Source organism: Tachysurus vachellii, chromosome 19, assembly GCF_030014155.1.
Source record: "Tachysurus vachellii isolate PV-2020 chromosome 19, HZAU_Pvac_v1, whole genome shotgun sequence".
Classification (NCBI taxonomy): Eukaryota; Metazoa; Chordata; class Actinopteri; order Siluriformes; family Bagridae; genus Tachysurus; species Tachysurus vachellii.
Genome location: NC_083478.1, coordinates 14099046 through 14125891, shown reverse-complemented (window position 1 = coordinate 14125891; position 26846 = coordinate 14099046). Strand labels below are relative to the sequence as shown.

At 37.8% G+C, this 26846-nt stretch overlaps 2 protein-coding genes across 2 annotated transcripts in view; both read left to right on the top strand.

Moving 5' to 3' along the window:
- zbtb46 (zinc finger and BTB domain containing 46) overlaps positions 1-7187 on the top strand; it is a 91859-nt gene extending 84672 nt beyond the window's left edge. The window contains exons 4-5 of the mRNA XM_060893666.1: positions 2623-2798; positions 3719-7187. Of these exons, the coding sequence (XP_060749649.1) occupies positions 2623-2798; positions 3719-4114 (572 nt within the window). The 3' untranslated portion in view covers positions 4115-7187. The remainder of the gene's footprint in view (positions 1-2622; positions 2799-3718) is intronic.
- Positions 7188-18844: 11657 nt separating this feature from the next.
- On the top strand, positions 18845-26449 carry lmod3 (leiomodin 3 (fetal)). The gene is made up of 4 exons (XM_060894937.1): positions 18845-19112; positions 19351-19628; positions 19851-21380; positions 22661-26449. The coding sequence occupies exons 1-4, from the start codon at positions 18932-18934 to the stop codon at positions 22706-22708; spliced, it is 2037 nt and encodes a 678-aa protein (XP_060750920.1). The 5' UTR covers positions 18845-18931; the 3' UTR covers positions 22709-26449.
- The last annotated feature ends 397 nt before the right edge of the window (positions 26450-26846 follow it).

Here is a 26846-nt window from a genome sequence, read left to right as displayed (position 1 = left end):
AGGCAGAGGTTAAATCCGGATGCGGTTGTTGTTGTCAATGTGCTTGTAATTATTGCCACCCTCTGTAGTCGGACATAGTTACTCTCCCATATTTCTTAACTGCATCAACTGCTGGGATGTCAGATGGATTTCCTGACCATGGAAATAAAGGGGGTTTGTAACCAAAAATGCACTGGAAGGGGGTGAGCCCAGTGAAGGAGTGAATTTGTGCATTTTCTGTGCACTGGAAAAATTCCCTCCCTGTATGCTGTAGGAGCAGAGATCTGGTTAAGCTGATCCACTTGCCCATTTGATTGTGTTTGGTTGCCAGAAGTGAGACTAAGCTGTTAATGTTAAGGTGACCACAGAAGTCACTCCCGACTTGAGATATGATCTGCCCCTCAGTCTGAGACAATGTCCTCCATTAGGCTGTATATCTTGAATACTTGCTGAAACGGGGCTTCAGCTATCTCCATGGCTGTGGGTTTTTCTTTGAAGGGAATCAGGGTACAAGCCTTGGCCCATGTTTCAGCAATGCTTGGCCCATGAGGAATGACATGACATGTGAATTGTGTAGTATCACTTTGGTAAACATAAGAATCCCTTGCAGTTATCTGCTGAGTTGAATTTTCTGGGGAGCAGTTGGTGGAGGTGGATGAGGGCAGATTTGAAAGACATTGACGAGTTGCTTGATTGCTAGTTGACCAGCTATTGATGGCAGGCCACTAGCATTTCTCCTGGTTGGTTCATGAGCACTTGCAGTCGCTGTATTCTGCTAAATTCTTGTCAGGTGAAGTATTCTGTAATGATGAGGCAGAATCCAAAGGAACAGAATTCATAGAAGCAAACCACAGGGCAAACAAATCCAAATCACAAAGGCAGGAAAAGAAGAAAACCAGGAACAAAGTCAAACACAAGATTTCAAACACGGGCATGGAAATAATTTGCAAGGTAGCATAGCATGAGCATGGCTTAAATGTCTGTAATGGCAGGAGTTAACCCCATGACCAGGACCTGCCATCACCTGACTCAGGTGACTGTTCCTTCTGGTGGTGTAGAGAGGAAAGTGCAGGTGGAATTTTTACACAGGCCATTTGTTGAATTGGTCATCAATAGGGGTGGGGCTAAATTTAGAAAACCTTTTCTTTAGGAATCCTGAGTATGTTTTAGTTGAATTGACTTTATTCTTCTAGTTATTCTGCATCTTTATCCTAATTGCTAGATTAAAATTGACCTGGTTGCTTAACAACACATGGCTGCCGTTGCAAAACCTACAGTAATTTCAGCAGGCATTTGATTGGATTCAAAATGAGCAATTGTTATGAAACTTGATTGACAGGTCCCTCTAGCAACTCAGAAAAAAAAAATTATCATCACTCAAATTTGGGGGCACTAATCAACATACCTATTGCACTAAACATATTTATAAACAAAATCATATTTCATGTAAAATAAAGGGACTGGGAATTTTCCTTTAAAATACAATTTTATTGTCAAAATAGGTGTGTCATATTGCTGAGTATATTCTGTCCTTCAATAAGTTATTACATGTAAAATTCAAAGAATTAAAGAATGTGACTTCCAACTACCAATCAGTCATTCCGAGGCAAGGCTTAATTTATTTGAACAGACTAGTAACTACATGTGATACCAAACCCACGGCCTGACAATACCCCATCAAATCCCATAGTGACGCTTAAGGAACTGAATATGCACTACAATGTCTCTGTACTTTCTTCAGGAAATGCACTTTTAACTATGAGGAATCAGCTGATAGCTGCTAACTTAATATCAATTTAATTTAAGATCACTGTGAAAATATAATACATATGAACAAAGACATACGAACTTTTGCTCCTTTGTTAAAAAAATCAGACCAGACTGGATTTATTAAAATAAAATATCGATCAGACATTGTCTGCCATATTTTATTTTATTGTATTTTTTATATTATATACCTAAAAAGGACTTAGTTTTAGTAGTTCTATCAATAGACACTGAAAAGGCATTTGGTCAGGAAGAGTATAGATTTTTATTTGCCGTCTGCATTGTAATCCTCTGGCTTCAATCCATAATATTTCTAGTTGGCAGGGGTTGCTACCAAGAGTCTCCTCTGTCACATCTATTATCTGTCCTAGCAACATAACTGCTAGATCAAATTGAGACAAGATGGGACGAGATGAGATAAGACAAGACAAACTTTATTGAACTTTATTTACTTAATTCCTTGATGATTTTGGAGTCACCTACACAAGTTTACACAAATCCATGGCAATGTTTTTATGTATTTCTCCCAATACAATATTGAAATTTCTTTTTATTTAGCTGACAATGGTTTTCAATTTAAATATTTTAATTTGTATTTGTTTAGCACTTTTACGAATGGAAACTATCACAGAGCTTTAAAGGATTGTCCACATATTTTTAGAATATAGTGATTGTGACATTTGTGTCACTGTTGCTTGCAGAACATTTTGACCTAATAAGTTTAGGACCATTACTTCATCTCACTCTATATAAATTGTTCTTTTTTGTGGCAGTGATAAAATATTTAAACAAGAATAATACTGTAAAATTAGTCATAAATTAATTTATATCTACATGCCCCCTTTACACCATCTGTTTCTTTATTTCCTCTTGCAGTAAATGACTTCACGGTGATCAGGAAGAAATTCAAGTGTCCATATTGCAGCTTCTCAGCTATGCACCAGTGCATCCTCAAGAGGCACATGCGCTCTCACACAGGCGAGAGGCCCTACCCCTGTGAAATCTGTGGCAAGAAGTTCACCCGACGCGAGCACATGAAAAGGCATACACTGGTGTGTTGAGAGCAGTGCAGAGTGAGAGAAGAGTCAGCAGGGGGCAGCACTGGCAAGCACATAGATTCACACATTTGCATTTATTTAAATAGGCATAAGTATCTGTTAAACCAAAGTGAGCTAAAACTTTTGTTCCTCTGTCTAGAAAGAGGCACAATATGGTTACAGATAACAAAAACAGAAAGAGAAACCAAAAATATGAAAGGATAGAATATCCTCACAATCAAACTATTAATGATACAATTTTACAAGGCTAACTAACAATGTATTGCAAAACATTATTAATTAATTAACAAAATTATTAAGATAATCAACAAAGTTTGTTGATCACCACAACAGTAAGAAAACATGTAGATAATCAGAAAAGGTGTCGGCATTCACATATTTATTATCAGCATAACAGTCCTCTAAGAGGAGGCATAGTTGTAGTCATACAAACTAACATGTTTGAAGTTTAGGTTTAAAATTTGCTGTTTATGACTAAGACTCAGAATTGGTACAATTTTTTTTGTTACTGTCTATTACTCTTTAAGCTTTTTACAAATTGTAATATTCTTGCACAATAAAGAAAAATATCCGATGACTTAATATACATTATATAATAACAATTGAGTGTTTTTTACAGTCTATGATAGATTACTAAAATGTAATCAAATACCACCAGATGCAAATAGGTTAGATGTAGTTATATAAGAGAAATTCTGCATTTGTCAGTCTTTCAGCTCTTCTGTATTCCCCATTTCTGATTCTGTTTAAATATTTTCAAGGTTATAGCTATCATTGTTTCTCATATTTTTCCCTCCTCTATTGACAAAAATATCTTAGCTTTTTTTTCTAATAACCTGTAGGTAATCTAATCAATAGCTGATCTTAGGGAGGATGAATAAAGTTAGTACAATTTGTATATTCTCTTTTTCCAGGTGCACAGTAAGGATAAGAAGTATGTATGTAAAGTGTGTAGTCGGGTCTTCATGTCAGCCGCTAGTGTTGGCATAAAACATGGCTCCCGTCGCCATGGTGTTTGTACAGAGTGCTCAGGTCGTGGTATGGCTGCCCTGCTGGATCAAAATGGTGAGGAGGAAGACCTCTACCATGGTAATCATCGTTTCCCTGATGATGGTGAAGAAGAGATAATCCCGGAGGTGGAGCTGATGGTGGAAGCAGGTGAGGATGGAGAAGGCACAAAATGGCCAGGTGACTCAGGTATTGCCCAGCATAATGAAGGTGTCACAGATGATGCCAAAGAGGAAAGTGATTCAGTGCAAGACGATGAGACCAGGGCAGGCAGTGATAAAGAATTTGCATGGATTTCCTAGTTAGGAGGAGTCTGGATTCTGGTCTATCTCGATGCACCTTCTGATAGGTGTGTGCCATTCTAAAATGCCAGAGTCAGTTTTCTGTGCGTAAAGGGAGAAACATGCGCACACAACAATCCAAATGATGAAGATTTGGCAGCCAAACAAGAGAAGGGAATCTTCTCTTCATGCTGCATGTGCGTTTCGGCCAGTGTCTGCTTCATCTTCCTCCTTCTTTCATCCTAAGGACGAGGTTGGGATGTTGGTGTTTTATATAATTTATTTCTGACCAGAGTGATTAAAAGTATCTGAATGTTAATGGTAATCAATCAAACTGTGTTGATGGTTTAGAGAAGGAGCATATGACTGGCACAATCTCTATATGCAGTCACCACTGGCTGCTGTTTTAACTATTCCAAATCTGGGCATGTCAAATGACTTTCAGCAGTTTTAGCACATTGTTTTCTGCAAACAGAGTTGCACTTTAAATATTGACTGTCTTGTCAATTCTTTGTTTTAGTGGTTTACATTTTTATTCCAATTTACAAATATGGTGACCGCTCCTACCTTTAAATATACAGTTCCTGAAGACTGTTATATTTGTGCAGAGTTTGCTGATTGTAATACTTTTTTTTATGCTTTTTTCTTACTTTGCATATTGTGTTTTCTTAAGTCATGTGCACATAAAAACAATATTGCATATATTTGATGCTTTTGCTTTTATAAAAGGCAATGGATATAAAAGTGAACACTATGCAGAAATGAATTTGTCAGTTGTAGTTCTAGTTTCTTCTTCAAGGAAGTCCTTCATGGAAGTGAGAGAGATGGGGGTTATTGTTGATATTTAAATTAATTGTAATTTTACATTTAATCTTTAATATTTCCATATAACGCATTTCATGTTTCTTAGTCAGGGGAAAGGCTTGATTTATTAAAAGAATATCCTGTGAGAGATGATTGTGTGTCTCTGTTAAGGTCTGAATGTATATGCACATATGAGCTATATAGGATCCCAAGGTTGAGGCAGTGTTGAATATTTGAAGTCAATAAAGTAGTCATCAGTTTTTACAGTTATTGATCATATTTAATGTTTCTTTGTCACTTACTAGTTTATTGTATTCTACTTTTTTCATTCTTGTACTGAATTCCACCTTCTGCCTCTGGAATCTTGAAACCTTGCAGTTTAACAGGGAGAGTCATGCCTTCCTGGGAGATATTTATGTTACATCTGGAGTGAAAATTGTATACATCACAACAGATGATCCTCTGTGATATTTATTTTTACTCTCCTTCTCTTTTTTCTATTCCTCTTTATGACATTTGTTTCCTTCTATTATTAATGTCTAGTTTGTTAAAAATAACAAACTGTGTAAAAGGTTTGTGTTGGAATTACCTTAAATCTGGTGCATGCTTTAAAAAACATTTTGTCAGTTTATTTTGTTTAATAGGTTATTTATTATCCTGTTGATTACTCATCTATTTTACCCTTCTGTTTGACTATACCTTCAAGAGCACAAACAGAAGTGTATTTTTATGTATGACAGAAATTTGTGAATATCTCTTTTCAGTGTTGTGTGTTCCTGCATTGAGTACCTATTATTATTATTATTATTATTATTATTATTATTATTATTATTATTATTATTGTTGTTGTTGTTGTCCTTGTTGTTGTTGTTGTCATTAAGTGCTGGATGCTAAGGTTTATTGTGAATTTTATTTAGCTATTTTTTTCCTTTTGGACCAGAGCATAAACTCAGAATTGCCTTGTTTGTGGGCAGTCAATTGTGTGGCTTTTAATGATGAATGCCAGTTGCATTTCTACTTAATATTTTAAATGATGTTTTGTTTTCATTAGAACATAAACCAACAGATTGGCTAACTCTTGGTTAGCTTTAGTCAGAGAGAGAAAGAGAGAGACATGCACTGCACATGTTTCTTTATTACTGAAATACACTAAAGTAATGAACATTATACCAAAAACTATCTAGTATACTTTGTATACATTTCATAAAGTGCTTTTATTTTAATGGTGTGCAGGTGTGACGCTTTGAATAGTGATTTTCTTTATTAATCTTTTTTCACTAACTCTAGAATGCACAGATATTTGGTGTCATTGTATAAAATGAAAGGTGTTTTAAGATTTCTTAAGATGAAGTTAGCTTTAAAAATGTTGCCCTTAGAGACCTTGAGTCATATTTGTTTCTGTATGTTTTCACCTTGGATGTAGAGGTCAAAGACCTGGCACTTACTTGGAGATTACAGAAAATTACACTTAAGTGAGAATATGTATACATGAATTTGTGGACCTTCAATCAAATCAGCCAAAGTGTGTTACATCTATTGCCTTTAAAGATATTTTGCATGGTCTTCTCAATTTATTTCGATTCCCAACTTTTAAATTAAATCTAAAATCATTTTATATTAATAGACAGAAATTAAAGGAATCATTTGGATCTGGATTTTTATCAGGATGCTTCCGAAATGTGCCTAAATGTGTGCATGTGTGTGTGTATATGTGTGTGTGTGTGTGTGTGTGTGTGTGTGTGTGTATATATATATATATATATATATACATATATATATATATATATATATATATATATATATATATATATATATATATATATACCTGTGCGTGTGTGTGTGTGTGTATCCTTACACATTAAAGTATGGTAAGATGCTTTGTATGAACTCAACCTACAACCTATAACTTCTATTTTATGCTGTGTGAGCCATATTTTCTAATGTGTACCATAAAGAAGGAATAGTTGTTTAGAAATCAAAATTGTATAATGTGGTGTTGTGTATGCTTCTGATATATTGCTTTGGCTTTTCTGATCATGACTGTTCACCTGGTTTTGATAAGTTTAATGTGGGACATAAATATCAGTCCTTATGAAAAACTGCAATCTGTTTGGGTACATGAATAAATTAAAAAAAAAATGAAGCCATGAGTAAAATTTAGATTCAAGTTAAGGTTCATATTGTTCTTGTTTCTCTTCCACACACATGCACAAACATTTTGTTTGCCTGACTGAAACACCACGTACATAATACATAAAAGGACTAATTTAGAAATGTTTAAATATTTCTGAACCTGACTATAGAATTGCAAAGGTCAATACATTCTTATGCCCTGTTATATGACTGTATTGACATTTGCAATTTTATAGTCAGGTTCAGAAATATTTAAACATTTCTAAATTGTTATTTTAGATGATATTTTAGTTGCAATTGTTTTTTTTGTTTGTTTGTTTGTTTTTGTTTTTAAGTTATATAGTCTGAGCTTATAATATACAGTTTGTGCTCAAAGGTTTGCATACCCTGAAAGAAATTGTTAAACATTGCCATTTATTTTGAAAATATGAGTTTTTTCTTATTTAAGGAAGTAGAAAGCATAGTTTGACTCACTTTTTAACCCTAATGATAAATAAAATCAGCTAAACAACCCTGATAAAAAGTTTACATATCCTTGAATGTTTGGCCACATTATAAACACACATGCTGACACAGAATTTTAAATGCCTAAAAAAGGAAGTCTTCACACCTGTGACTCATTGTAAGTGTAACTGTATTTAGTGTTTGTGCATAAATAGTCAGTGATTTTCTCATCTCATGAGGTACTGCACCATGGGGAAGTCGAAAGAACTGCCAATGGACCTGCATAATAAGGTAGTTAATAAGTTAATAATAAGTCACCATCAGGGAGATAAGAAAGAGTTCACCTACTGCCAGTAGAATTGCTTGGGGCACAAAGAAAAACCCACAAACAACTTTGAGAGAAATACAGGCTGCTCTGGAAAAAAGTGGTGGTGTTGTTTCAGAGAGCACAATAAAAAGGTACAGTACTTGAACCCAAATGATCTGCATGGTCAAGTTTCCAGGAGAAAGCTGTTACTGTGCCCATGCCAAGATGAATGCAGCATGTTATCAGAAAATAATGGCAGACAATTTGCATTCTACAGCATGAGAGCTGTGCATGGGGTGGTCTTGGATGTTCCAACATGACAATGATTCAAAGCACAAGATAAGGCTGACCCTCCAATTGCTACAAGCAGAAAAAGGTGAATTTTCTGGAGTGGGCATCACAGTCTTCTGACCTCAGTACCGTTGAGCCACTTTGGGGAGATCTTAAACATGCAGTTTGTGCAAAACAAACAGGAAATGTACAGGAACTGGAGGAATTTTGCTAAGATAAATGTTCAGCTATACCACCTGAGAGAATTAAGGACCTCGCACAATTAATACTATGACTGCATGCCATCATTGATGCTAAAGAGGGCAATACACAATATTAAGAACTAAAGGTATGCAAATTTTTGAACAAGGATTATTTTCTTATTTTCTCTTTTTTTTTTTGTTATTTTATTTTTTTTTATGATTCTGTTATGCCTTACATATTAACTTGAGTCCTATAAGAAATAAAATATATTTGTTTTGCCTTCTCACTCATGTTTTCTTTAAAAAATTTTACACATCTTGCAAATTATCTCAAGTTATGCAAACTGTCAGATCTCATCCTGCTTTGTCAGCAGTCACATTATTATTAAATACACTAGAACCAGTCCCATTGGCTGTCATACATGTACACACAAAAAGATAGGTTAGTATGCATTGAATTACGAGCAGTTCATTTTTCTTCAGATTTTTTCTTTCATTTTACATTTTCATTACTTTATTTACCATGTTGAAGCCTTCTCTTGATTCTTGAGTTCACAGCAGATACCCTTACCTACTGGAGGACATTTTTGATCTGGCTGACTGTTGTGAAGTTGTTTTTTTTCTCATGAGGGAAAGAATTCTTTTGTCACACACCACAGTTATTTTCTGTGGTCATGTTGACCTTCTCATGTTGACCATAACTCACCAATACTCATCATGTTGGCAGTGCATTCTTTATTTTAAAAATTACATACACACATAAAACATAAAATGTGAAAAACCCTTCTGAATTCATTATGATGCTCCCATCATGAGTTACAAGACTAGTGATCCCATTCCAAAATAAGACACTAAAACATACCTTAACAATTAGGTGCAGGTATATGTAGGTGTGTGTGTGTGTGTATATATATATATATATATATATATATATATATATATATATATATATATATATATATATATATATATATATATATATACGTATACACTGCTCAAAAAAATAAAGGGAACACAAATACAATACAATGTAACTCCAAGTCAATCACACTTCTGTGAAATCAAACTGCCCACTTGGGAAGCAACACTGATTGACTATCAATTTCACATGCTGTTGTGCAAATGGAATAGACAGCAGGTGGAAATTATAGGCAATTGGCAAGACACTCCCAATAAAGGAGTGGTTCTGCAGGTGGTGACAACAGACCACTTCTCAGTTTCTATGCTTTCTGGCTGAAGTTTTGGTCACTTTTGAATGCTGGCAGTGCTTTCACTCTAGTGGTAGCATGAGACGGTGTCTACAACCCACACAAGTGGCTCAGGTAGTGCAGCTCATCCAGGATGGCATATCAATGCGAGCTGTGGCAAGAAGGTTTCCTGTGTCTGTCAGCGTAGTGTCCAGAGCATGGAGGCACTACCAGGAGACAGGCCAGTATATCAGGAGACGTGGAGGAGGGCAACAACCCAGCAGCAGGACCGCTACCTCCGTGCAAGGAGGAACAGGAGGAGCACTGCCAGAGCCCTGCAAAATTACCTCCAGCAGGCCACAAATGTGCATGTGTCTGCTCAAACGGTTAGAAACAGACTCCATGAGTGTGGTATGAGGGCCTGACATCCACAGGTGGGGTTGTGCTTACAGCCCAACACCGGGCAGGACGTTTGGCATTTGCCAGGGAACACCAAGATTGGCAAATTCGCCACTGGTAGGTTCACACTGAGCACATGTGACAGACATGACTGGAGACTCCGTGGATAACGTTCTGCTGCCTGAAACATCCTCCAGCATGACCGGTTTGGCAGTGGGTCAGTAATGGTGTGGGGTGGCATTTCTTTGGAGGGCCGCACAGCCCTCCATGTGCTCGCCAGAGGTAGGCTGACTTCCATTAGGTACCGAGATAAGATCCTCAGACCCCTTGTGAGACCATATGCCACTGCAGTTGGCCCTGGGTTCCTCCTAATGCAAGACAATGCTAGACCTCATGTGGCTGGAGTGTGTCAGCAGTTCCTGCAAGACGAAGGCATTGATGTTGTGGACTGGCCCGCCCGTTCCCCAGACCTGAATCCAATTGAGCACATCTGGGACATCATGTCTCGCATCATCCACCAATGCCACATTGCACCACAGACTGTCCAGGAGTTGGCGGATGTTTTAGTCCAGGTCTGGGAGGACCTCATCAGGAGCATGCCCAGGCATTGTACGGAGCTCATACAGGCACGTGGAGGCCACACACACTATTGAGCCTCATTTTGACTTGTTTTAAGGACATTACATCAAAGTTGGATCAGCCTGTAGTGTGTTTTGCCACTTCAATTTTGAGTGTGACTCCAAATCCAGACCTCCATGGGTTAATAAATTTGATTTAGATTGATAATTTTTGTGTGATTTTGTTGTCAGCACATTCAACTATGTAAAGAACAAAGTATTTAATAAGACTATTTCATTCATTCAGAACTAGGTTGTGTTGCTTAAGTGTTCCCTTTATTTTTTTAAGCAGTGTATATATACACACACACACACACACACACACACACACAAATGAGCTCTTTTGATTGGCTCCAAGTTCTCTGATCTCTAAAGAGTGCCTGACCCTGGCTCTACAGATGCAAACACACACACTGACACAACATACTGTTTACATGTTGCTTACAATCCAGCAAACTGTTTACATGCTGTTTTGCACACCTTGTCTGCTGTTTTTTGCACAAACTGTCCCAACATTTCAGCCGTTTTTGCACATATTGTACAATATCTCAGCCATTTTGCACATACTATATTAACACATACAGTATTAACACTGGTCGGTCGGCGCCGTTTCTGTGACTGTTTACTATTTATTGTCTTTTGTGTACTGCATTTTTTGTACTTTTTGTATTGTCTTGTAACTTTGTGTCTGCACTGTCATTGTCCTGCACTGTCATTGTCCTGCACTGTCTTTTGTCCTGCACTGTCTTTTGTCCTGCACTGTCTTTTGTCCTGCACTGTCTTGTCTGTCTTGTTTGTCTTGTCCTGCACTGTTTGCACCAGGTTGCACAGTTGCACTTTATGTGGCTAAGACTACTTACAAATCTTTAGCCCTGTCTTTGTTTTTATGTAGCACCTTGATCCTGGAGAAACGTTGTCTCATTTCACTATGTACTGCAACAGCTATATATGGTTGAAATGACAATAAAAGCTTCTTGACTTGACTTGACTTGACTTGAAAAATGTATTTAGTTATTTTTAATTTTGTGTTCCTGTAATCATTAGTCTCAATTTTATGTTGGCCTGTAAAACTGAAAGTGTAAAAAATGGAAACACTGAAGGTGTAAAACACAAAATTAAAAACCAAACATTAACTCAAAACAGAAAGGGTAGGTCCTATTTGACACCACATGCTCATTTCTGATTGGACAGAGTGTATGTGTGTATCTTGGTGAAAAGGAACTGCTTCAGCATACCCTAGCAAAAAGAGTTTCCATTTTAGGTCTGTTTAAATTGGTTTGTTCTGTTTCATAAATTGAAACATACTGTACTTACTGTGGAAAATGCTTTGAAGTCCATTCAAGCTTCATAATTAAACCAACAACCCATCATGAAACCATGACTCTAGACTCAGGGGCAAGACCAAGAAGTTTCCTTCTGATAGGAAACTAACAAGGAGCAGAAGCATCCAACTGTCCAGAAGGGAAATTTTGTCCAACAGGCAGAATCAGGTGGGCCAGTGAGGAGCCATGCAGCATACTAGTGAGAACTCTTGGGGAAACTTTACAGATGAAGCCCCAGCTAAGTTTGCATCATATCATCTAGCTCCAGAGGGGCTGTAGAAAAGAAAATCCACAGGGGACAGTTGGATGACTCCTTCAAGGCAAACAAAGCAGCTTCCACCTGGCCAAAAATGACCATATACCATGAGCCAAGCAGCCTCTTTGTGGCAGAGAAGCATTGGCCAGAGGTCTTTTACAACAGAAAGGATGTCATCCCCATGTGGGAGACAGAGTGGGAGACAGAACCACCCAAGGTGGTTCTTTGAGAAAAAGAAAGCACACACTTCAATGGGTTGAGCCTGAGGCCTAGGGACCTCATGTGGGCAAGCACAGCATCTCAGTGTCTGACCACCATGTCCCACAACTGAGGCAAGATGAGCCAGTCATCTAGACAATTAAGTACATGGATGCCCTGGGGTGCAATGATGCCAGAGCAGGCTCTATGCACTTTGTGAGGATAAGCGATAAGACTACAGTAGGTCTAAAGGGAAAACCCGGCACCAATATTCTTCGCCCCCAAGAAGTAAACCTGGTGAGACTCCTGTGCTCTGGAAAGATGCCTATGTGAAGATAGGATTATTCTTGCAAACCAGTCTTTGTATCTGATCTGCGACACAATGACATAGAGTGTTCTCGAACTTGTATGTTCCACCATGCTGGCTGTAATATCAGAGGCTCGACCCAGTAGGGGAATACACTCTTTGGACCCTTAATCAGATGCAAGAGAAGTTCCAACAACAGTGGGCAGCACTGGACAGGAGGCAAACTGGATTCTGTAGGCTTTCTTACATTATCAAAGGGGAACCAAGATGGTGCTGCTGAGGGCTGCTGCCGTCGCGTCTGCTTCGGATACGCTTTGTCTTTTTTGTTTATTTTATGTTTTTATTTACATAGATACCATTCTATTTATACAAGATGGTCATCATTAGATATGACAGAGTCACTCTCATATCTATTGGTGTACAAGCCACTCACCCTTCGCCGCTTTTAAACCCGGACCCAAGCTGGCCGAGCGAGATACTGAGGAAGAACAAAGGACGCAACCCGTACCGGTGTCCGCAAGGGAAATGAGCTGGCATCAGGAACAGGCTGAGGGCACGTGCTCACTGTGCTTTCTTACCTAGTATCCTGTTAGCCAATGTCCAGTCTCTGGAAAACAAGCTCAATGACCTCAGGTAAGGGGTCAAGTTCCAGAGGGACATTTGGGACTGCAACCTACTCTGCTTCACCTAGACATTGCTGAACCCAGCGTTACTGGACCACACAATCCAGTCGGCCGAGTTTTTCTCGGTTTCCAGCATGGACAGAACACTGGAGTCTGGGAAGTCAAGGGGAGGTGGAGTGTGTCTGATGGTGAATAACCACTGGTGTGACAGCGTGAGCATCGTTCCTCTTTCATGCTCCTTCACACCAAATCTGGAACTACTGACCATCAAATGTCGGCTCTTCTATCTACCTCGGGAATTCAGCTCGGTCATAGTCAGTGGCTTTTATATTCCACTTCAAGTAGACAAGGACACTGCAGTATTGGACTTACATGAGACACTAATGCCACACCAAACACAGCATCAGGACGCTGCGCTCATTGTGGTGGGAGACTTTAACAGTGCCAACCTCAAGGGTGCACTACCAAACTTTCAGCAGCACATAACCTGCCGCACCAGGGTCAAAAGGACACTGGACCACTGCTACACACCATTCAAGAACAGCTACAATCACTTCCAACTCATGCCTGTATACAAAGAAAAGCTGAAACAGGAAGCGCTGGTTCAGAGGGAGGTCGCGTGCTGGACTGACTAATCAGTGGCAGCTCTGCAGGACACTTTAGATGACGCAGAATGGGACATGTTCAAGTGCAGCTCTGATGTCGTCAATGTGTTTACGGAAGTGGTTGTGGGATTCATCGGGAAACTAGCGGATTATACGGTGCTAGCGTGACCAGCTAGCGCCGGCGTTCTCTGAGATATTCAACCTCTCACTGAAACAGTCTGTTGTCCCCTCATGCTTCAAACAGTCCACCATTGTTCCTGTCCCAAAGAAACCCCCGCCCGCCTGCCTCAACGATTACCGCCCTGTAGCCCTGACCTCAGTAGTGATTAAGTGCTTTTAAAGACTGGTCAAAAACTTCATCACTGCATCACTACAAGACACACTGGATCCACTACAGTTTGCGCACCACCAGAACCGCTCTACTGAGGACACCATTGCTCATCTTCTCAACAATGAGCCACCTGGACTGCAGAAAAGGGAACTATGCAAAATGCTGTTTGTGGACTACAGTTCAGCGTTCAACACCATAATTCCCTCCACGCTCACCTCTAAGTTGGAGGTCCTGGGACTCAGCCTGCCGCTGTGTCAATGGATCTCCAACTTCCTGACAGACAGACCACAAGCCGTACGGGTGGGCAAACACACCTCATCAGGGGTCTCATTTATAAAGCGTGCGTACGCACAAAACGGGACTGGAAACGTATGTACGCCAGTTCCCACGCAAAGGTTGTGATCTATAAAAAACAAACTTGACGGGAGAATGTGCGCACCTTTAAGCAAACTTTGAGCTGTGCGTACGCACATTCTGGAGACAAAGGGAATTGGTGACGCAGATGGTGAGGTCGTGAACTGAAGTTAGATTGTAGAAAATAAATGTGGGAAGAACGATTATAAGAATTAATGACATTTAATTTTCACTCCATTTCATACGTTATATCCACATTAACATGAAGATTAAATCCAACAGTGTTATTTGTGCCGATTGTTTTAGGCTGTATACATCTAGTAAAATCCAATCGTAATTCAAAATGTATTAAAAAAAATTAATAATAATAATCAGCGCTGCCTTACAGTCACATTGTCCACAACGGGAGCACAGGAGGAGATGGCGTGACTACATGTGATACAGAATAGCATGAAACACCCTTTTATTAGAGAACTGCAGAACACAGTGTAAAAACGAAATATTCTCCTTAATGTACATATATATCATAAAATGTCAAAGTCTGCAAATACAGTCATGAAGCTCAATCGCTACTCATCATCGGTCGTAACTATTCATTACAAAACCGTCATGAAGAAGCATGTGTTCACTAAAACATTTTTGTCTTAAATTTTCGCCCACAAATTAATTCTGTGATTTTGTCAAGGTGTTAACGATCAGTCTAATTGCTAGAAACATATAAATCCTCCGGCGACCCGGGTATGTAATGCTTCATGATGGCACTGCTGGCACTGTTGGAGGATTACGCCAATGGTAGAATAAGGAGAGAACGAGTTTTCAGGGACCATGATGATAAGCCGATTTAGATTCCCTAGAGCTGTGCTCTTGGATCTATGTGCTGAATTGGGTCCAGTATTAGAGAGGGCAACATGCCAGAACCATGCCATCCAAGTCCTCACCACTCTGGGGTTCTTGGCAACCGGCTGTTTCCAGCAGGAATTGGCAGACAGGTAAATTATTTATATAAAAAAACTATAAGTAATCCTCAACTTTGACTCTAAGACCTTTTTGTATATGAAATAATTCTATTGGAATCTATCATCTCACCCTATAGGTCTGGTATATCACAGCCGTCCCTGAGTGCCATAATATCTGTCATTTTGAATAGTATACTTAATATGGGTAGTCAATACATCAGGTTCCCCTACACTGTGCGAGAACAGCCCGAAATTAAAATGCAATTTGCAGCAATGTCTGGTTTCCCAAATGTAATCGGCGCAATTGACTACAGTCATGTTGCTATAAGGGCACCATCTGAAAATGAATTTGCTTATGTTTAACAATATTAAAAAAAACTGTAACAATTTTGTTTTTAATATAATTATACCAATGTTGCTTTTAATATGATTATAACCTGCAGGCGACAGTGGCTACCCCCCTGAGATGCTGACTCCTCACCCCATTTTTAAACCCGCAGCGCGCAGAGGAAACTCATTATAACGAGGTCCACTCTCGTGCCCGCACAGTTGTGGAGCATGTAATGGGCGTGTAAAAATGGGCGTGTACAGGGAAGGATATGAGGCTGGTTCACGTGCGCACATCTGCAGGAACATTGCTTACAGGTGTGCGTATGCACGGTTTTATAAATCGGAATATTTTTTGGCGTACGCCATTTTTGGCTTTTGGGTGCACGTAAACTTTTAGTAGGGATCCTATGCACCGTTTTATAAATGAGACCCCAGGGCTTTAATAAACACACTAGACTAGAACAGAACATAAACCAAACACTGTGCCACATGAAACAATGACTGACAAACAAGAATATAACAGGGCTAACATACAGTATATAGGGACAAACATTAGGACTTAATGAGGAACAGGTGACATGATGGAAAAGCAGAACAATAGGGAAAGGCAATATACAAGTCACATGGGGAATACAAATGAAAAGCCAGCTGCTATGAAGGGCCTCTCAGCACCCCCCAGTGGTCTGGCTGGAAACCCAGTAGCTACTAACAAAAATACCGACAGAATACCACAACCTCGAATCCTCATGTTGGTGGTCTGCGAAAAGTGGGAGATACCTGCATGGAGGTGGAAGGTGGTGTGAAGTAATGTACAGTAAAGTAATTAAGCTCACAGCGGACAACGCCAACCATTCATAAGGCCAAACAAAGCTAAGCTTAGAAACCACATGTCTCGGCTTTATCCTCCCACTAGTACTTAAATTCTTTGGTGCTAACTAAAACCTGGATATCCACACAGAACACTGCTACACCGGCTGCTCTATCCTCTACCTATGCTTTCTCTCACTTACCATGAGGAACAGGCAGGGGTGGTGGCACAGGTCCACTGTTGTCAAGGAGATTGTGTTTCACACCTCTCCTATTGTCTATTTAACCATCTCTTCTTTTGAATTTCATGCTTTTTCAGTTACCTCTCCAATCATCCTTGTCATCATTGTCATTTACCATCTTATCATCCTAGGTCCCCTTGGTCCCCCTCTGAAACGGACACACTGCTCGGTGCTTTTCCGATTGAGCAAATCTGCCAGACCTTCACTTCTGAACTGACTGCACCAACATTTTACAGCCAGTATTCCTTTACTCTTTTACTGTCACATTTCTCAACTGTAGCAGCAGAAGAGGTTTTACAGCTCATCCAGACTTGCAATCCTACCACCTGCCCACTGGATCCACTCTCTTCCACTATGATCCTGACCATCTCAGAAGACCTTCTGCCCTTCATCACCACGATCATCAATGGATCCCTAACATCTGGTCATGTACCAAAGACCTTCAAGAAAGCGAGGGTAATTCCTATCCTGAAGAAACCTGCCCAGGATCCATTAGACATCACTAACTACAGGCTGGTATCTCTTGAATGCATTGTGTATAATCAACTGTCTGTCTATCTCTTACAGAACAACCTCCAAGATCCCAACCAGTCTGGATTTAAAGCAGCACATTCCACAGTGACTGTGGGGGGGTGGGGGGTTTCTATCCTTAATCCATTCCCGCCTCTGCATACCTGTTCCTTGTGTTTCAATGTTTATTCTCCTTATTTATATAAATTGTCTTGTGTTTATTTTTGGCTGAGTCCTTGTCTCTTGTTTGTTGTCTTTGTTTGCTTCTGTTCCTGTGTTTTGTGTTTCTGGTTTTCTTGTGTTTCTAGACCTTTGTTATTTTTCTTCCTTCTATAAAACCCCTTTTTTGCTATTCCTGCATTTGGGTCTTTTTATCTTTTAAGACACCTCGTGCTTTGACAATAATTGATCATAAAAAAACAAAAGATCACCCAGCTTCTGTGGCACAAGTTAATTTTCATTGTGATAGACACACACCCAATCAGAAATGAGTATATAAATATGCAACATTTATGTTTTGCTTTAAATTTTGCTGTTGTCTTTTGTACTTCAGGCAAAAGTACTAGCACCATAATTTATAACTACAGAAAATAGGTGGCTTGGGAACAATTCAATGATAAGCTTTAAGTATTCAACATGTAGAAACATTGGAAGATTTGAATACAAAAGTGTTTAATATTATTATAGTGTTCAAAAATTGTGAGGTTTCACCAAATGTTACCTATGTTTAGTCTCAAATGTGTTATTCCTGTAGTTATTTTACCATTTAGATAATAAAACAAGATGACAGTTTTGTATAGGAGCAATAAATAGGTAAAGAGGTGCAAGTATCCAAGAGAACTGCACTTGTGCAGTTTTAAATGCAGAATGTGTTGTACATTTCAGCTTGCTTTATGGTCCATTTTATATGTAGAAATGTTTCATTTGTATGCTCTGACTTTATACAAAATTTCTATACATTAGAATTTTTTAATCAGTATATTTATACATAAGCTTTACAAGTCCTCTCCCAGATAATGGTCAATTCCATTAAATGTCACATTGTAACATATTCATTTAAACCTGACAAAGTACTCAAAAAGACTTAATACAGAGGATTCATGACCACTTCAACATTACAGTCATATCGGATTTAATGCAAACCTGTTCCTTTAGTCTATGAGAACTGAAAGAAAAATACCTGGGAAAGCTATCATGTATTTTTTATAACTGATATTAAACAGTGAAGATTGTTTAATGGCAGTTCAACCTTACACAAAGCCAGTTCTAATGAATATGAATGATTTCACTATTAAAACTTTTTTTGGTTCACGGCTAAGCCAATGGAAGCTATCTGACTGGCATTTCCATCTGCTACTGAAACCCCCCCACCCCCACCCCGCCCGGGTCACCTGCCACACTGAGTACTAATGAACCATTCAGCTGACTCAAGCTGCTGAAAAAAGAATATGTTGGTGTACCATAAATATCCACCCCTCTATGAAACACTGCTATTTTTAAACAGGGATAAGGCACTGAAGGAATCTCACACCCAGTTGAAGTTCAGTCTGACATTCACTTCATAGTAGCTTGTATTCTGCGTTGATTTTGCCTCTGCTTCTGCTTTCCTAACTACAGCCGGTCCACTGTGAATATGTCCAAGTACTGTGATCAGGACTTTTACATAGAGGAGATTGATGAAGACAAAATTTTGGCAGGTCTTTCAGTTGAAGAGCTCCAGCAGCTTCAGAAGGAAATGGATGATATTGCCCCTGACAAGATGGTACCAGTAGGAGAGAGACATAATAATGCATCTGTTGAAGCACCAACTCAAGGTTTCTTATATTTGCTGTCATGTTCTTCTTCATTTTCTGCCAGTTTTTCCCAGGCTGTTATATTTGCTCCCTATAGATCAGATACTCTCAAAGCATTTTATATTTAACATTTTTATATTATAATTGCTACTGTATCTAAGCTGTTGCTTGTCTAAAAATATAAAAAATGTGTTAGAAATCAAGCTACAATAATTGTATAGATCTATTTTTTTCCATTTCTATTTTTGACTCATTTCAGGGGATGGAAATGGGGAATCTGAGGATCAGGAAGACATTGATGAAGATGTGATTCTGGCAGGTCTCTCTGCTGAAGAGCTCCAACAGCTCCAGAATGACATAGAGGTAATTGCTCCTGATGAGAGAGTGCCAGTAGGGATGCGACAGAAGGATCAGACCGATAAACCCCCAACAGGTTCATTTGACCATAGGTCACTAGTAGACTACTTGTACTGGGAGAGACAATCTAAACGGTTGCTGGAAGAAGAAAGAATCCCTACAACCCTCCTCCCCAGTCAGGTAAGACAGCACCTTTCTCAGACAAATCTAAAATATGAGTTTGGACATTTTGTGTTTGTTTTTCCTTCTTTTTTTCCTACATTCAATATATTTGGTTGTATAATATATTTACATTTTTTCACATATTATTTAATATTCATTATTGTTACTTTGATATTCAAAGTATTCATTATATGATACCTGGCTGAATTCATAATTCTCTTACATTTTTGATACTGTCAGAAAAAAAAGGAGGAAGAGCTGAAGAATGCAGTGAAAGAAGCTAATAAAAATATTGAAATGGAATATGTCTATAAGGAGTTAGGAGAAGATGCTGAGATAGGGGATTGTGAAGAGGTGACTGAGGTCATCATTGAAGAGGTAAAAGACAAAATTTTGGATGTAGAAGTTGGTGAATATGCTCAAAAGCCAATTAAAACAGAACCTCAAGACAGCAGCATTGCTGTGTGTGCCAACTCTCAGCCATCTCCAAATTTCTCTCTTTCACAAAGAGATAAAGGGGCTTATAGAGCTGAATTGAATGAGGAAGAACCAATAATTGCTCAAATTAAGCAAATAGATCAGATTCAATGTACAACTGTTTCCTCAGCCTATGAGAACTGGGTTCCAAAAAAAGAAGAAAGAGTCATATCCAAGTTGAAGATCCCAAAGCTCGCACTTGGTGATGGTTTGATTAAAAAAACTGCAAGGCCATCTGGGAATGATACCAATTTGGAAAGCACCCTGGAAAAAATTCGCAATCATAACTCCTCTGTCACTGATATCAACCTAAACAATATTGAGAACATGCCTAAAGAAATGCTTTTAGACTTTATTGAGGCTTTAAAAAAGAACAAGCATGTAAAGACTTTCAGCATTGCAAACACAGGTGCAGACGAAAACGTGGCCTTTTGCCTCGCCAACATGCTGCGAGAGAACAGGAGCATCAACACACTCAACATTGAATCTAACTTTATTACTGGAAAAGGTATCATTGCGATTATGCGCTGTCTACAGTTCAATGAGACTTTGACAGAACTCCGCTTCCACAATCAGAGACACATGCTGGGTCATCATGCAGAAATGGAAGTGGCACGTCTCCTGAAAGCCAACAACACTCTGCTTAAGATTGGCTACCATTTTGAGCTTCCTGGGCCCAGGATGGTGGTGACCAATTTGCTCACTAGAAACCTTGACAGGCAGCGGCAACAAAGGAAGGAAGAGCAGAGGCTTCATCAAATTAAAGAACAATGTCAGATTATAGGGGTGCATGAGAACCACTTGAACATGCCAGCAGGTCTGCTGGAGATGTTAGGAGGATATATTGATGGAATGGAATTTCTGTGTGCTGCTCAGGATTATCAGCATCTTTCACGATGCTTTCCAGAACCCTCTATGGTATCAACAACATGTCACCAGGTGCATAAAAATCACCACCCTACACAACAACATCCATCCAGTTCAGGCTCAGACCCCAGCAATATATTAAAAGATGTGAAACTTAAGAAGACTCCTAAACGTTGTGACCCACTCCTGGATTTAACTATAAAAGAAGAGAAAGCAGATGGGAGAGCTAACATTCGGTTGCGAAGCACTCCCAAGCTAACAAAAACAGCAAGTGAAGGCTTTCTGGATGACCGGGCCAACCTGAAAGATGTGATCAATGCACTGAAACCAGTTCCAAGAAGAAGGCAGCCACCAAAAGTAGAACTAACACCACGTGACCTACTTCTCAATGAAATTAAACAGAGCAATGTGGCCTATCTAAAAGCGGTAAGTTCAGTTAAAGATTCATATATTAGGACTCAAACTAGAATAACTACCTATACATTTCAAGTATATAACAAATACTTATATAGCTGCAAAATTGTAGCTCCTAGCAAAGATTCAAAGGGTTCAAGCACTCTCAACAAATATCACCCCATCTTAAAAAAAGGTAGATGAAGATAGCCACGGATTATGGAGATTGGCCAAAGAAGGATTTGCATATTATGCAAATGAACACAAATGTATGCAGAACTAAATTGTTCAAAAGACCAATTTTAATTATAACTTTCACACTTGCTTATAATGCAGAAATATAGGATATGGTAAGAACTAATACCTAATAGTTACCTAATGGTAACTACCTAATACTTTGTTTTTGTGTTCAGGACATTGATATTTTAAAATTAGTGTCTTTTTGTTTCAATAAAGTCAGATGAATACAGAAACATTTCAAAAACTGTGGATTTTTTTAGATCTGAAAGAGGATTAGTGGATTTTTAGTGCTTCAGTGCTGCGGTCAAAAAGCCAAAAACTATGTACTGTAGAGCTGGTTGAGACTTTGGGGAAAAACTATGGCACACTGGACTGCAGGGTGTCTCACAAAGTCCATATCCATGATGCTCATCTTGATAAATTGTAGGATAACATGGAAGCATAGTCAGAGGAACAAGGTGAGTGCTTCCACCAGAATCTACTGAATTTAAAGGCTGCTATCAAGGACAATATAATGAGATCATGAGCATAAACTACACTTGGGGAACGCTTCATGAATTTAATATTATTACAGTATAATTGTAAATCTTGAAAAAAAAAAACTAAGTTGTAAAACATTTTGTAAACATTAGCTTTAGTATAGAGTATATACATGTTCATTTTGAGTCATGAGTTATTTTTTCTGACTTTATTTGAAAGAAAAGATAAAAATTCACCTGGTTTCTCAATGAAAATAGTTCAATTTCAAAATACCAATGTCCACTGTTCCTTTGAAGAGAAATCTAAATGCTACAGCTTTTTTTTTTAAAGAAATTTTTATCGTTATTCTTGTGTACAATGAAATTTGGTGTCACTATTAAATTTATTTGTTGTGATTCATAAAAACATAAATATGATAAAGTAAAGAGAGCAATAAAACAGTAAATAACAATAGTTCAATGTTAAGGTTAATGTTCTAAAGATAAAATTTTAGATAAATGTATTGAATATATAGACTACACTGAAGTGCACTGTGCAAAAATATATGTGATTTATGCACCACACTGAAGACAAATCCACTTTATAATCCACAGGTGCCGCTTCCCAAAGTTTTGGAATCAGAGGAAACCAGTCTTTTATGATGACAGCATGCTTTTAGACAGACTGCTCATCTGTACCTGTAGCCATTATTGGTCGAAGCATTGATCACAGTGTGGCCATTAATTTTCTATTAATATTACAATAGTTTCATGAAACATCCGTGTACTCTAACCCTTACATTAATGTGTTTACTAATCTATTCACTCAGTATTAGTATTATATAGTATACTTTTTGCATTTTGCCAGTAACACTGAATTTAAATTTAAATAGTTCTGCAGGATAATATCTAGTCTGCCCCTGTATTTCATCAAGTTGGATTTAAAATAGCTATGAAAATGTTATGAGGTGTAACCTGTGAAAAAAATGTATTTCTACTTTTGGTTACACAAATATTTATGGAGCTGATGCTGTATTTAGATTTCAGCAAAGCCAGATGAGATGCACCAAATGAATTACAGACAGTCAGAAGTAAGCTTTCTGATTAGATACTATGCTTTTTTCTTTTGTTGTGTGTAGCAGGAAAATACCATGTTGTGATATTTTACTGTCTTTTATCAGAAGCTCATGTAGGTAATTTTACTAAGACTATCTCAGAAATATTGCAAAGATATAAAGTATAGTGCCACTATAAGATACAGAATAAATAATCCATGCTTTTTTTACCTGTAGGTTATGGACATGATCACATCTTACTGTCTGGATGCTCCAGTAGGTATAACAATCAGTTCATAATGTAGCTAGAGTCCTATCTAGAAACAGAATATATGAACACATAACCCCTATCTTATTCATACTACTATGTCTCCCTGTCTGATTTTACATTGATTATAAAATACGACTACTAACCTATAAAGCAATTAATGGTCTCACACCACAGTAACTGAGTAACTTTTGTTTTTTATTATGTCACACCTATTTTTATCAAAGGGTGCAGGCTCAAGCAGGGGGCCGAGCTTTCTCTTATAAATAAGCCCACAGTTTTGGAACAGCCTTCAAATGAATTTTCAATTAGTGATCACTTTCTTTGTGATATCTCCCATATTCTTCAGATGTCTGGGCTATGCTGTTGGGTAGCTAGTAAGGAGCTTTTTCTCAAATAAAATAATCAAGCATAAATTAATCAACCCAAACCAAAGGCTAATTGTTTTATGGTCTGATGAATACAATTCTTAAGTTAAATTAAGCTTGATACAAAAAAGCACCATAAGATCATAATCAAAATTACCATAAGAACATCATACCCACAGTTCAGCATGCTAGTGGCAGCATCTTGCTTTATGACTGATTTTTCTTTAGCCAGTGCTGGGGCTTTTATCAAGGTGGAGGCAATAAATTAAACTTTATTTATAAACCACTCTTAACAATGGACATTGTCTCGATTAGCTTTACAAAAAACTATCAGAAAATTTTAAGTTTTAAATTAAATTTATATTTATCCCTAATGAGCAGGCCTGAGGAAATGGTGGCTAGGAAAAAACAGCTATGCTTGTAATCATGTGATAGTTAAAGACACTGTACAATATGTGTAAAGTGCAGTCAGGGACTCCGGCTAAACTTGTTACGACAGCATAACTAAAAGGCTAGCGCCAAAAGGTGACACAGACATGGGGGCTTCCTGGGATATAAAGCGTCCAACCACTCCACAGTCAGCAAACCTGAGAAAGAGTGGATTAGTTTGACAGACTCTAAACATCCCAGTTCAGCAAATATTCTATGTCCATGAACCCTCCATTTCTGCTCCTTTAGCTAAGAAAAGCTATTCATGAAAAGCTAGACAAAACAAATGTGTTTTCAGCCTGAGCTTAAATAATGAATCTCTGTCTGAGTCCCAAACACTAATTGGAAGTCTGTTGAATAACTTTGGGGATCTGTAAGAAAAAGCTCTGCCCATGCTGAAGCCTTTACTACTTGAGGTATTACCAAATAGCCTGCACCTTTTGATCGAAGTAGGCTAGACGGATCATAAAAAAACAAAACACAGGTACTGTGACACAAGACCATTCAGTATGTTATAAGACAGTAATAGTATTTTATATAGGAGCTAATGCAGATAATATACTGTAGGAGTGATACGTTCATATCTTCTGGTTCTAGTTAGGACTCTAGCTGCTGTGTTCTGCACTACTGGAAAATCTAGACAATAAAGCATTATAATTCATGCTTTGTTTCCAACCTAGAGGTAACAAAGCATGAACTAGTGTTTCTGCATCACTAGTGCCATCATATTTCTTATATGAGCAATATTTCTGAGATGAAATAAGGCTAACCTAGGGATATTATCTATGTGAGCTTCAAATGAGAAACTGGAGTCAATAATCACACCAAGGTATTTTACTGCTGCACATGATGAAATAGAAAGACCATCCAGAGTTACTCTGTAATCAGAAAGCTTACTTCTGGCTGCATGTGGTCCAGGGTTAAGCAGGAGTTAGTTTAATGTCCTTTACACATTCTTCAATCTTATTAAGCTGGTGTCTCTCATCTGACATAGCTGAAACATATAGCTGTGTGTCATCAACATAACAGTGGAAGATAATACCATGCTTATGAATCATGAGGTAGCATATGTAAGGAGAAAAGGGCCGGCCTAAAACAGAACCTTGCAAAACACCAAACATTACCTTAGTATGCTTAGAGAAGTCACCATTAAGATCTACAAAAAGATTTCAGGACATAGCCAGTGCTAAGGGAAGAATTTATTATTTTTAGAAGGCTAACTGGTAATATGTGTTAAAAGAAACATCTAGGTAAGGGATCCAGTATGTAGGTTGATAATTTTGAAGAAGAAATCATTGGAATTTTGTCTCTTGTAAACAGTCCTGATTAGAAACAGTAATATTATTTACAGCATCTTCTGTCAAATTGTTTGTTAAATTAATGGTCTGAATTTTCTGCCTGAAAATATAAATTCTTCCATTGAAATAATTCATGCAGTCATTGCTGCTGAAAATATAAGGTATGCGCTTTTCTACAGTGTTTTTATTCCTATATAATTTTGCTACAGCATTAGATGAAAATTTAGAAATATTTTTGTTTTCTTAAATTAGGGTGGAGAGATACACTAATCAGCATACCAGCATAAAGAGATTGTTGTAGCTCAGAAGGTTGTCTATCCATTTCAGTTTAGTTTTATTATTTAGTTGTTTTTTTAGATTTATGTTACAATTTCCTAATTCATTGTTTGGAAGCAATTGAAGAAGACAGTTCAAAAGTTTTGAGAAGTTATACTAACTTAAACTGCCCCTAGAGGGGATTTAGACAAAACATTTTGGAGTCCCTTGTGACAAGGCCCTTTACATATATACTGAGTTTGGTCGAAATTTATTACAAATCATATAAGGGTTACCAAATAAATATCCATCATCTGTATAAAAATTTGGAGAAAATTTTATTTGGATTGGTACCATTATGTTCACTAATTAAGGTACCATTAAGTTTCTATTAAGTTTTTAATGGTTTAAAAATGTAGGAAAAATGTCAACTTCCTAATCAACTTCCATTTTGAGAAAATGCAAAGTCTTTATTTTACCAGCACTCCTGCAAAGGAATCAATAGTAACAAGAATTTTGATTTGCTGTTGAGCATTGTAAAAAATTGAGCAGGCATAAGGTCCTACAGTTTAGCTAAAATCTATTCCACAGTTGCTGAGGTATACCCTCACATTCAATTTGTCAGCTTTGCCATCATATTTATTTGCTTTGGATGTACCATCCTGTCAATGAAAAACAACCAATATATTAAAAACTACTTTTTGGGATAGTCTCACAATTGTGCAATTTAAATTTAAAGAAACAAATAAAATATTTTTTCAAAAAACATTTATGTCATTTTTTGTCATTTTTGTCATTTATGTCATGTAGTTGATCTTGGCTTCTATGTCATTCAATTGCAGAGATATTTTACCACAGCATTATTAAGTTATATAGCATTATATTTTTTTTTTTATTTTTTATATATTATATTTTACCACAGTTAAAGCATTATATCCTTCCTGGCAGCTGATCCAAATCTGGCCATTTTCCTCTAAACCTCTAAGAAAGTAATTTCTACCACAGAACTGTTACACACAAATTAATTAATTTTTTTTTTTGCACAATTTTGTGTAAACTTTAGAGACTATTGTGAGAAACAGCACCAGGACATTAGCAGATTATGAAATACTTAAACCAGCAATCACA